At 44.4% G+C, this 14,001-nt stretch overlaps 1 protein-coding gene across 1 annotated transcript in view; it reads left to right on the forward strand.

The window, feature by feature from the left end:
- Positions 1–14,001, forward strand: part of LOC126253274 (serine/threonine-protein phosphatase rdgC) — a 1,933,713-nt gene that overhangs the window by 1,303,672 nt on the left and 616,040 nt on the right. Inside the window, exon 8 of the mRNA XM_049954489.1 lies at positions 9,779–9,945. Within this exon, the coding sequence (XP_049810446.1) occupies positions 9,779–9,945 (167 nt within the window). The remainder of the gene's footprint in view (positions 1–9,778; positions 9,946–14,001) is intronic.

A 14,001-nucleotide genomic window follows, 5' to 3' on the forward strand; every position in this document is an offset into this window, starting at 1 on the left:
CAGTTTCCTTTATCGTTTCCTTTGCCACGGAATTATCACTCGTAAGATTTTCATTAGCCCTGACGGCTATATTCGTATCTACTGCTGCCGTATTTCTAGCGGCTTCTTTCTTAACAGATGTTCTGCTAGGCTGGGCCGTTGCCCTCTGATGCTCCACTCGCCTGTTAACCTGTAGCGTTCTGTGCGGCAGAAATGACTCATTCTGGCTCGCAGCTGACGCTTGTTTCGCCACAACACGTCGCAGCGTCCCGTGCCTGTCCCTAGCCTGTCTCATTACATTACGGTCGGTCCGGTATTTTTTTTCAAATCGGGGCCGGTATGTATTGTCCGCTTCCGTTTGGCCCGCAACGTTCGCGGAAATTAGTTTCCCGCGTCGTTGTTACTTTGCGCGGTATACCCTCTACCGCGACCTGAATAATTTCCTCTTCCTCTACCTCTGCCCCTACCTCTTTGCAACATATTGACGCGAAATCCTTCGCCGTCATTTCGTTCGTCATTGTGTCGGTTATTATGGTTACCAAAGTTTTGATAGTTGGCACGACTTGCGCGCCAATGGTCTTCGTCTTCGACCCTTTCTAGAAATGCTTGGAAGCTACGATGATTGCTTCCCACATATCTCTTTGAATCCTCCGGAAGCTTTTTATATAGCTCCCAGATAATTTCCGAATCTGATCTTCGGCCTCTTAAATGTGTCAATTTTCGGTACCAATTCTCGCAGAAATCTTTCAAAGAATTTCTGCCCCTGTTATCATGCTGTTTGGCCATGATGAACTCCCGCCATAAGTGGTCCTGCTTTTGTTCAGACCAATATTCTTCCGTAAATTTCTGTCTAAATTCTTCGAACGTCATTCGTTCGGTATTTAAATTTATTCCCCAGCGCTTAGCATCACCGGCTAAGGCGCTAATTACAACGTTTATCTTTTCCTGATCAGACAGGTGCTCAGGAAATATTCTCTCGCAATTTTTGATAAAATCTAACGGATGCCACCCGTTATGTTTTTTGGCTGGATCGAAGCGTTCCTCGCCTTCTAACAGCTTCGTAATCGGTGTGCTATTACAGACAACACCAGGCCTATCTTTAATTTTGTTCTCAAGGTCAAAAATTTTGCCTTGAATTTTCGTAGTATTTTGTTCACAATTTTGAACACATCCGGTTACTTTTTTATTTAAATCCCTTTCAGTTTCTAAAACTACCTTTTCCAATCGTGATATTCCGTGTTGACATTCGTTTACGATCTCAGTTTTGAGACCGAAAACTTTTTCGTCTACCTTAGTTTCAACCAGAGGTTCTACTTTCTCTTGGATGTTGAGAATTTCAACATCGAACCTACTGTTAATGTTAACAATTTCCCCCTGCATAGTATCCATATTCTTGTTAATGGTATCAACTTCAAGTTTCAGAGTATTTACCACAGAATTTAAATTACCCACTTTTTGTTCTACCTGTTCTATTTGTTTACTAATTTTAATTCCCTGTCCTTCAATTCGATCCACGTGTGTTTTTAGCTGCTCGTCAACGTGTGTTTTGAGCTGATTAACCTGATTGCCGACTTGTTTTTGAAGTTGCTCATTTTGTGTTTTGAGTTGTTCGTCAACGTGTGTTTTAAGCTGCTCGTTCTGTATTTTGAGCTGCTCACTCTGTCCTGTGATTTGTTTGGTTAATTGTTCAAATAAGTCGTTCATACTTAAAATTTTTATACTGTTTTGTTCTACGGAATCCGTGTGTTCCGGTTCTACTTCAGAAGTTTCTTTCGGTTCTTTCTTTATCTGTGGTGAATCAAACATGTCAGTGGATTCGTTGACGTACCCACTATCATCTACAAAGTCACCCTCTACTTCCTGTTTTGTCCCTTGCTGTGTTCGATACGATCTCGACATTTCAATCTGCTCGTTGACGTGTTCATGGTACTGTATGTATGCTAATTGTCTTCCGCTAACGCCATCTGTTATCTGGCCGCGTAAACTCCTGCTACTGCCAGTCGCATTCTCCATTTCGCTTGGCGCATCTACCCTGCCTACGTTTCTATCCATACTAGATACCAACTACACCACACTATTATACCTGACGCTCCTGCAATTTATTTTACTGATTTTTATTGCTATTCGTGCCACTGGACATCCACTGTTCGATCTTTACGTTAATTTGTAATCGACTACAACTGGATGTCCTGTCACCGGGAAGCCACATGTAACGCTACCGTCCTTTAACGGACGTACGTTAGCTGTATAAAGCCTGTACTGTAATAAGTTCACGGGCTTCACCTTATAAACAAGGATTTTAGTACATAAATTGACCGCGTGTACCTAATAGAAGCAAGATCGGACTTGTAATCAGTAAATAACTACAGTGAGGCGTCAAACACATGTATAGTATAATTGCGCGTTCGCATAGACAAGAAGTACACACAGTAGATGCTACCGTTAATTAATAATTCGGTCGCCAGCCTACTTAGGCAATGAGTGAGTTTTTCCTTGTACAATTGGGTGCATGTACAAGCATAGTAACCTGTAGTAATGATGCGTTATATGGCAAAGTTTGGAACCAGAAAATTCCACTGAACTAAAGCTTTCTCTTTTTGTACTAATTTGGACGAGCTAAATTCACACAACACCACACTGCAATGATTACTACGAACTGCATTTAGTATATTGATCAGACTGAAATCGGGCATAGATTGCCCTAGGATAAGCAGTTTTGAAAGCACACATACAATGTCACTATTGAAATTGGAAAACAACACTAATACACTTAGGATTAATGTAGAACTTAACTTTACTGGTCAAATCTGATCAACACATTTCAAGGTTTGAAAGAATGAACAAGAAAAAGGGGGGGGGGCCCTGAAACTGTTATGGTCGTTATACTGAAACTGTTAATTACTAAAAGTCAAATTAACACTCAAATTTCTCAATCAATGGATAACTAATCTTTTGTTTTACTTCTGAATAATTTAACTGTCATTAGTTCTGTCTCAAGTTAATTAAATAGCATCGATAACTCAATTCAAAAGACTATCTTTCAGCTTATTTATACTTCTACCAACATTTGCAATAGTTCACAGAACTATTGCATTTCTTTATAGCAAAAGTTTGATTGCTGATAATTCTCATTTGCACTAATTATAAACTTTCAGTTCAGGATACTCGGGTTGCACAATACGAGGTAAGGATCCTGTCTAGGTCAGTGATCAGGATAAGTCATGGCTAAAGCAATTCTGGTAAAATTCACGTTATTATTACACAATTAGCAACAGTTTCGACACTGGTCCACACATTTACACTTCTAAAGATGAAATAAAGGTTTGACCTGTGCAAGTCGGTGCGGCGGTTGGCGGGCAGCGAGGTTACGGGCAGCACGGCACACATACAAGCGCGGCTAAGGCTCACGCTACATAGGCACTTTCCATCTTCTTAGCGTCGTAATCTTTCCAATTTTGTGCCTCAGAATATAGCCATGCCAAGTAGTCATCGGAATCGGGGCATCCGAGGCTCAATGTAATCCACTTTTCCTAGGTAGCCTCCTCGGTACAGTACTTGTTCCTCGGATCAATTTACCACTCCGACTCTTACTGTTGCTCGCCTCCGACTGACTCCTGTGCCCGTTGCGCCGAACCGCGCCCAGTGTGCGTTTTCCCGCGCTCGCCTGCCTCCACCTTTTCCCGCTCCCCTACAGGTAGGGTATTCACCACAGGTTTTCTATTACACATATTCTAATGCATTACCTACGTATGGACCAAGTGTTTAAATTACAATTTCCACATTTTACAATATTTTTAACATTAAGTACACTTTCTTTTGATTATCACATTCTCTGAAATCTAACATAAATAATAATATTCATTACAAAAGTTACTCGCATTTTCTTTAACATCACTATACGAGCCGAAAAAGAAGTTCAAAACCTTGCCAACATTAACTTATCTAAATTCATAAAGGAAAAAATTATTATAGATACAGTTGTCGTTACACGAGCACAATATGTAAATGCATAGCAGCGACGTTTGACATGTGAAATTACACGTAATGCCGCCAATAACTCTGTAAACAGCACATCTGTCATGCAGATGTATACACGGGGACTGCAGTGTCTCACAAACACCTATTGCTACCTTAGAATCATCTTGGTTATGAAACTTAAGTCTCGATTTTATACCAAAGATGCGACAAGGGAATCGAGTACAGAGCATAAATCTGTGTCCGTTTAGAGAAATGTGTCGAAAGAGGAGGGTCACGTTTCGTCACATATGAGATGGAAGTCCTCTGATGATCGAGAGGTTTACTGTTATCGATTGCGAGTAGACAGTGCTGTAAGTCACATACAGGACATGTGTTTAGATACTAGTTGAATGCAGGATATGTCACGCGACTGTTGCATCCTGACAGAACATCTCCATCTCTAGAATGCATCATCAGTCTGCCATTATATCCTACGTCATTGCAGCTCCATCTCGATCGATCCCTCTGTCTTTTCTCTCTCTCTGTTATTCCTTAACGCAGATACATGTAAGTTTAGAGGCAGATGGTTCCCTGTGTTCCTGAAAAGCGTCAAATACAGTAGTCAACTCGCGTGTATCACTGTTACCTCAATAGACATAAAGTACAATGCTACCTCAACAGAAAAAAAAGTGACTGTTTCCCTGGTTCCCTTTGCTTCCATGTCGACGTTTACTCATAGTCCTGTGGCATCACATGCTTACTCCCATGTACAAGAATTGTTATGCACCAAAAAGAAAACACACGAGTTCCTCAATTTCCCCACATTTGAGTGTATTTTCACTCAATTTGTACATATTTCTTGTCATTTTTCGCAATTCTATCGATTTTCTTATGTCACTTCTTCCCATGAGATTGTGACATCACCTCTCATTCCATGTTCTCAAATTGCTTGTAAATGTAGTACAGCTGCCAACACCTAGCGCAAATGAACTTTTTTTGTGATGGGGAGGCATAGTATAGCTTTCAAGCTTCCGTTTTCATTGGCATAGCAGCGTTATTGAGCAAGTGTCTTCCCGTATTTCACGATAATTAGGTCACTTCTGCCGGATTTAACTGTCATTGCAATATGGCGATATTTACAAAATAGTTTTGCCACTGAAAGTCTCGCCTGCAGAAAGAAAGAAAAAGACAGACAGTGCTTCCACACTGGCAGCATCAGTAATTTGGAGGGTAAATTCAGTAAGAGCCGATTAGCATGCTAAATTTATTCGTAAGAATTCCTCTGTTCCAGGACACAGGAGTGTTCTACATAGTGGTGAGAGCGTTTGTGTTTCTGAGATGTATGTTGAAAGCCAGACGTTGCGATTTCCAGGAATGGAAACACGTGATCGATGGGGTGCCATTCTAGGACCATCGGGACGAATGAATTCGGCGTTATTCTGGGCTAGTTTCGTAAACACGTTCTGTTCGGACAAGAATTTCCATGCGGATATGCTGAGACATCACAAAAGCTCCAACAAAAGCGACCATTAATTATTTATGCAGCACTTCGCCAATTTCCAAGAGGTTGACCGAGCTCTTGTTTACATAGGCATGTGACACCAGTATAACAATAAGTATCTTTCAGATGGTGATTCGCCAAGTGAACATTTCATGGCAATGTGTCATCCACACTGGGGAGATAAACGCATGCACAGGTAGACGCAGCTCGCATGTCGCATTAGGATCGCTAGGAACAGTGCACCCTGTGCTATTCTGGGAACCATTGGAACAGATTTCTATAGCATGACATGTGGCGTCAGTATCCACAGGTAGAGAGGTACCGCGCCAGCAACAGTAAACACGAGATCGCAGCCCAGAGGCCTCTCACGTAAGGAACCACCGTGAGCACATTGCCCAGCATGTACCCCTTGGAGCTATGTAGCGGGGCAGTTCTCTGATATGTCACTGTTGATGATATTTCGAAAGTGTTTTTATGTGCAATGAGTGTTTGTGCACTGCATTATTATTGGCTGTTTAAACCCTGTGAGCATGTTTGCATAGCACGACACATGCATTATCTTTTGACAATTTAGGAGTTGTTTTCGTGTCTGTTGCATTATTTTGTGAACAGGCGTGCAGACTGTGCAATGCATGATTTCGACAGTTGACGATTAGCAAGTGTGTTTGGCTCTGAGCACTATGGGACTCAACATCTTAGGTCATAAGTCCCCTAGAACTTAGAACTACTTAAACCTAACTAACCTAAGGACATCACACACACCCATGCCCGAGGCGGGATTCGAACCCGCGACCGTAGCAGTCCCGCGGCTCCGGACTGCAGCGCCAGAACCGCTAGACCACCGCGGCCGGCAGCAAGTGTGTTTGCAGAGCCTTTTACACGCATTATTTTGACAATTTAGGAGTTGTTTGCGTCTCTGAACATCAGTGTACTGCATTACATTGGTGTTTTACGAGTTGTCTACAGGTCTGTAGACTACTTACTACGACCTCAAGGACGCCAGTGTGAGTGTTGTGTATTAGTGTGATAAATAAACTACGTGGAATCCGTCCCTAAATAAATTGTAAGTATTATTTCGACCAACTATAGTTAGTGTGCATGTGTACACATCAGTGAATTGCATTATTTCGGTGATTTACCAGTAGTTTACAGTTCTGTACACTGTTCTATGCATTATTTAGACAGTTTACAATTAACAAACGTGTTTGCAGAGTTTTAACATGCATTATTTTGACAATTTATGAGTTGTGTGCGTGTCTGTACATCAGTGTACTGCGCCCGCATCTTGTGGTCATGCGGTAGCATTCTCACTTCCCACGCCCGGGTACCCGGATTCGATTCCCGGCGGGGTCAGGGATTTTCTCTGCCTCGTGATGGCTGGGTGTTGTGTGCTGTCCTTAGTTTAGTTAGGTTTAAGTAGTTCTAAGTTCTAGGGGACTGATGACCATAAATGTTAAGTCCCATAGTGCTCAGAGCCATTTGAACCATTTTCAGTGTACTGCATTATTCAGATAATTTACAAGTAGTTTGCTGGTCTGTATGCTATGTACTGTGACCCCAAGCACGTCATGGCGAGTGTTTTGTATCACTGTAATAAGTAAACTACGTGAAATCCATCGCTTAATAAATTGTTCCAAAATAAATAAAGTAGATTCCTTCCCCTCTCCAGCAGCCCACAACTGGCTGAGTCCTTTTCCCACCATTTTCCCCACCCCTGACCTCCATCTAGGATTTGTCATGGGAGGGACGACAGCATCCTCTGGTGGCAGTACTGTGTACTACAGGCTGTTCCAGCTCGTCGGCTCCATTGTGAGCCGCGGTGCGCTCCCTGCTCCAGGGAGCCATGTCGCTCGCTGTGACCATTCAAGTGGGCCGGCACGCCGGCACATGGCACATCCTGTTGCGGTGTAATCGAGTGGTACCACATCCAAGAGTTCTCGAGTTACTTGCAGCTCCATGTCGACACCACGCACTAAGATTACAAGCTGAGCACAGTCCGATATGTCGGTGCTTTCGTCAAGTGCTAGCGAAAATGCAACAAAGCTCTCCGCCTTTTTCCTGAGCTGCGTCTCTAAATCCGCTGCCATGTCCAGGATTCGACGAGACACTGTTTCTTTCGACAGGCAAACCCCTTCAATTGCCTGCGCCTCCCTTGGAAATAAACATTCTGCAACTGCTACCATGCACGATTTTACGAGTGGTCCACCGAAAACGGCTTGCCACTCGTCGCAATGATGTGAGCGACCCCGTAACTTGCTCGAATTGCAGATTCAGTCGTGTTTTTTCCGCTGTCATTCACCTGAAAATTATAAACGCATTACAGAACACGAACTATGTTGCATGTTTTGATACCCTCCGCATTACGAAACCGTTTCTAAATTTACGTCTCCTGGTATGTCATTCTTAAACCTGGCTACCAGTTCTCTGCGTGCAACGCCTTCTACCTGATCGTAGTGCGCTGCGTGAAGACGTGTGTAATGTCGTTGTATATTGTACATCTTCGCAGAATTAAATAAAAAAATGGCTCTGAGCACTATGGGACTTAACATCTATGGTCATCAGTCCCCTAGAACTTAGAACTACTTAAACCTAACAAACCTAAGGACATCACACAACACCCAGTCATCACGAGGCAGAGAAAATCCCTGACCGCGCCGGGAATCGAACCCGGGAACCCAGGCGTTGGAAGCGAGAACGCTACCGCACGACCACGTGCTGCGGACGCAGAATTAAATACTTTATGACAAACAAGACACTGCAGACGGCCATGCCTCTCAATGAATAGATAGGTATCCTCCAGTAGAGGTACAGGGCTCCCGCGGCTAGTCATAGCTGTCATTGAACACGGATTATTGCGTGAGTTGCGGCTGCATGCGGCCAGGGGCCAGTGAGTTCGCTTTCCCCCTCCACGCGGGCTCCGACCTGCCACAGTGAGCGCTCCGGAGCGCTCCGGCTCCCTGGAGCTCGGTTGGAACAGCCTGGTGTACTAGGTCAGTTGGACTGCAGACCTCATGGTGAACACACTGGATGGATCTACTGCCTCAAATTGTTTAAATAAACACTGCATGCAAGACAAAGACTTATGTCCACCCTATCTGGTATCCCAGCACAGGCTGAGCAATTCTCCCGCCAAGTACTAGGAAGAGGTGGTGGTCAGATGACTTAGGTTAGTAGAGGTAGCCCAAGTGCCCAATTTTCCCGCCATTTTCTTAGGCTAGTGGAGGTAGCCGTGGTGTTTACATCGGTCCGCTGGAATTTGAACTTCCCGCCATTTTCTGTGGGCAAGGTGGGGAGAGGAGGGGGTTAAGTATGTGGAGGTAGCCCAAATGACCTATTTTCCCGCCAAAAATTGAACTTCCCAGCATGACATCATTGTGATGTTGCCATATATATCGCTGCGATCTTGAATTCGCCCTCTTGTATAAATTTGGCAAGAATGGAGAGTGGGGCCATATGAACTTTGTTCCGCTACTTCAATTACCAAGCTAGTTGGTGAAAGGTTTTGGATATCTGCTAAAAAAAGACTATAACACCCAACTACACTGTGCAAGAAATTTTACATGCCACTTAACAGTATGTCGTTCCATTTATGAATTCCACTGATGTTTCAGTGCCAGTAAATATAAAGATATAAATGCTACCAATACAGAACTTTACATGCTGCCTCTGCAATCTGTCTTTCTCTAGAATCTGTATTGCGGTACCTATAAATGTTTAAGAGAATTAGTGGAGCTTCAGTTTGACTCTAGTTAACATTTTAGAACATAATCGTTCGTGAGCAAGGTCTACAGGGTAATCCATTTTAACTGTTGGGGAAGTGTGTCTAGATATATAAATGGTGGGCCAAATAAATCTGTACTAGATGCAGAAGGAGCCTACATTAAGGTTGCCTACATTAAGGCAGACCGGATGGTCACCAAACCAAGTGCTAGCCCAGCCAGAGAACACTTAAATTCGGCGATCTGATAGGATCTGGTGTTACCACTGTGGAAGGCCGCTTGCTTACTCACTTTCTAGTAGTGGTTTATGGAAGTCCGATGGAGCAACGAAGGATATGTGGCGACTGCAAGAAAGTGCAGGTCAATCCTTTTATAAAGAAGGGTCGTAGGACAAATGTACTTAATTATGCCCTATGACACTGACGTCAATATGCTACAGGATTTTGGAACATATTTTATGCGGAAGAATAATGACGTTTTTGAAAAATCAAAATCTCCTCTATAAAAATCAGCGTGTATTCCGGTTATGGGCCATGTTATTCACCCCACGCCTATAAATGAAAATTTCTGAATTATAACACTCTGAATAATACCTTTACCCATATATGACGTTTCCTTGCAGAACGGGCTGCCATCCACGGAGAACCCGTACGTCTTCAATGGTGACTTCGTGGACCGCGGGAAGAAGGGCCTAGAGGTGCTACTGCTATTGCTGGCCTGTCTGCTCGTGTTCCCCGGCGGAGTCTTCCTCAACAGGGGCAACCATGAGGACCACATCATGAACACGAGGTAAGTGTGGCGTCCACCGAGCCCGCTGGTGTTGTTCTGTAATGCCAGAAAGCTGTTTTTCACAGCTACGTTTTTGTACGAACGTCGTTGATTTTGTTTTATTACGCCAAATTTGTTTGTCAAGCTTCGCTTTCTACGACTTCTTCTGTCGTCATCGTCAGGAGCTAACTATCCTCCTAGTAGGCTACTGGTACTTTCGTGTATACAGGGTGGGCAAATTACATTGATCTGCTAAACGTACGGACGAGGTGGATGAAGTAACACAACAGATTAACAACTCGGTGGAAATCAATGAAATTGCGCGACCGTGTTGCCAGAGGTCTTCCACTCATGCACATAAAGCTGCACGTCAGATGGCGTGACGGCAGCGTGACAGTAATGCCAAATGGGGCCGCTCCCGCAACATGAGACAGTTGAAGGGACAGTAAATACTGTGGTGGTGTTCTTCCAAACTACATGGATCGCAGACAAAACTTGGATGGCTTCACACACAGATGAATCAGCAATGAATTGGAAGAAGGACCAAGTGTGACAACTGTAGCCCAGGAGTTTGGTATTGCTCACAGCATTGTTTCATGTGCAACGAGGAGCGTTCCAGAACATAGGCACTGCTGCCTGAAGGTGATTCGGTGACCGACCATGATCAACAACACCACTGGATGGCCGCTACATTGTAACACAAACAACATGGGACCCACGTCAAACAGCAGGTGCAGTTGCAACCATAGTTAACAGCACTGTAATCTTATGCTCCGCAGTGTCACGGTGACTGCATTGGGTTGGTCCCTTTGCCGTATTACCAGTACGTTGTGTTCTGTTGACACCTGCACATCGGCTGCACCGTTTGCGATGGAGCCAAGAGCAGAGCGACTGGACAAAAGAGGAGTAGGATCGTGTGCTCTCTTAAGGTGACAGCAGTTTCAGTCGAAGTAGTGATTCTGAATGTATCCTCATATCGCGAGACATGGGAACACGCAATGGTCTCAGGAACATTGTCGAACATGATCCATTCGGTGGTCAGCGTGTTGTGATTTGGAGAGGCATAATGCTGCGTAGGCGTACTGACCTTCACAACTTCGAGGTTGGTACACGGGTTATTGTGATATGTGCGTCTTTTCAGGGCTGCGTTCGGCCCTGACTTCATTTCTGTGGACGAGCGCGTCCAAAAGCGCAGGTGGAGTAGATAATATTTGGCGAATAACCTTGACTCTCCATTCTCCCGATCTAATCCTATCGAGCACGTCTGATATGAGTTGGGAAGACATACTGAAGCACGGCCACATACACCAACGACCATCCAGCAGTTGTCAACCTCGCTGGTAGAGAAATGAAGTGCCTTACCACAAAACTTCCTTAGCAACCTTACGGCGGTAGTTGTCAACCTCGCTGGTAGAGAAATGAAGTCCCCTACCACAAGACTTACTTAGCAACCTTATGGCAGTAGTTGTCAACCTCGCTGGTAGAGAAATGAAGTGCCCCACCACAAGACTTCCTTAGCAACCTTACGGCAGTAGTTGTCAAACGACGCTGGTGGAGAAATGAGGTGCCCTACAACAAGACTTCTTCACCAATTTTGTGGGCAGCGTAGGAGTACATTACAGAGCGTTCGTTGCCATTCGTGGTGACCACACACCTTATTAGGAAACATATGCAAGGTGACTTCAACTTAATAATTGTGTTCGGAGAAAAGTGTAATTTCTGTTTGTCTCATAGCGTATTTCTTTCAGCTACATTTTGTTGTGTACTGCAGCAGTTATTCCTAGGTATGGTTCAAGATTAATCGAGTTGCTACTTGGTGGTAACACTGCACGTGAAAGTTACTTTTATCCTTTACTTTTGCACACAATTATAAAACTGGTCACTCCAGATTACATCTTGGACACCTGGGGTGGATGACGAATGTTGGTTTGGCTATGATAAGGTGCAAGAAAAATGTTCCGAGCCAGTTTTATTTTGCACAACTTGTAGTTGGACGAATTGTGTCATAGAGCTACACCGAAGAGGGTACCATCGAGAACGCAGAAATGTCGCAGCATGACTTGGCATGGATTCGACTAATGTCTGAAGTAGTGCTGGGGGGGGGGGAAGGGGGGGGATAGATACGATGAATCCTGCAGGGCTGTCCACAAATCCGTAAGAGTAGGAGGGGGTGGAGATCTCTTCTGAACAGCAAGTTGCAAAGCGTCCCAGATATCCTCAATAATGTTCATGTCTAGGGAATTTGGAGGCCAGTGGAAGTGTTTAAACTCATAATAGTGCTCCTGGAGGCACTCTGTAGCAATTCTGGACGTGTGGGTGTCGCATTGTCCTGCTCGAAATGCTCACGCCCGTCGGAATGCACAATGGACATGAATGGATACAGGTGTGTCAGACAGGATGCTTACGTACGTGTCACCTTTCAGAATCGTATCTAGCCGCATCAGCAGTCCTATATCAATCTAACTACACACGCCCCACACCATTATAGGCCCTCCACCAGCTTGTACAGCACCCTGCTGACATAATGCGTCCATAGATTCAGGAGGTTGTTTCCATACCCGTACGCGTCCATCCGCACGATGCAATTTGAAACGAGACTCGTCGGACCAGGCAGCATGTTTACAGCCATCAACAGTCGAATGTCGGTTTTAACGGGCCCAGGCGAGTCGTAGAGCTTTGTTTAATGCAATCGTCAAGGGTACAAGAGTGGGCCTTCGGCTCCAAAGTCCCGTATCAATGATGTTTCGTTGAATAGTTCGCACGCTGACACTTTTTGATGCCCCAGCATTGAAATCTGCAGCAATTTGAGGAAGGGTTATACTTTTGTCACGTTGAATGATTCTCTTCAGTCGTCGTTGGTCCCGTTCTTGCAGGATCTTTATCGGGCAGCAGCGATGTCGCAGTTTTGATGTCTTACCGGATTCCTGATATTCACGGTACACTCATGCAATGGGCATGTGGGAAAGTTCCCACTTCATCGCTACCTCAGAGATGATGGGTTCTATTGCTCGTGCGCCGACTATAACACCACTTCCAAAGTCACTTAAATCTTGATAAACTGCCACGGTAGCAGCAGTAACCGATCTAACAACTGCGCCAGACTGTTGTTGTCTTACATGGGCGTTGCCGACTGCAGCTTTGTGTTTTGCCTGTTTACATTACTCTGTATTAGGATACGCATGCCTATACCAGCTTCTTTGACGCTTCAGTGTACAACTGTCTTACAGATATTACATAGGCTACCAGAGAATATACAAATGTCATGAAGCAACGCTAGTAGTGACCCTCATTCCGTTAGATCGTGGACGGACTACTTGACAAGAACGCAGCGTTTTAGCATCTAGCGCCTCTTCCGATTAACTGTGAGGTCTATATTCTTTGTACTGCTAAAGTCGTGTTTACACGCGAAGAACCTGGGTTCAGTTGCCGGTACTGCCAGGAATATCACTAATTGTAAAGGAGTGCAATCACTCTCAGAAGGTCAGTTGAGTGGCTACTTGAATTAGAAGTAGCTGTTCCAAGGTCTTAAAAGCTCAAAACTTCGGGGAGGATGGTGTGCTAACCATAAGCCCCACCATAATGCACCCAAATGACGCCATATGTTAGAGCATAACGTAAAGGGAGTCGGCATCTGGTATCGTAATTACTTCTTTTGTTATCTATGCGGCACTAGAGTCAAAACGGCCTGCACTTTGTGGGCGAGTCAAATGCTGATTATGCCACCAGTGGATCAGCTCATAAGTGTCTCTGAAGAAAAGAAGCATTTGACTGAAGCGTAGAATCATCCAAGCTATAATGTCGTATCTTACTTCAAGGACACGCTGGATGAGGGCTTCTATAGGGGATGACACTACCTTATCTCAAGGCACACTATTACAGTAAAGCAGATTTTCTGAACTACATCGCTTGGAGACGACTGTGACAGGTGTATTTTTTAAACTAATTTCATCTCTAGACCCAAACACGCCAACGTATTTTAGATTACCGTGTTCCACCGTTTCAGACGCCCATCTCCAGATCAACGAACTGCAGTGGAGGATAGTGTATTGAGATGATGAAAACCAGCAACCTGAAAAC

This window comes from Schistocerca nitens, chromosome 4 (assembly GCF_023898315.1).
Source record: "Schistocerca nitens isolate TAMUIC-IGC-003100 chromosome 4, iqSchNite1.1, whole genome shotgun sequence".
NCBI classification, from domain to species: domain Eukaryota; kingdom Metazoa; phylum Arthropoda; class Insecta; order Orthoptera; family Acrididae; genus Schistocerca; species Schistocerca nitens.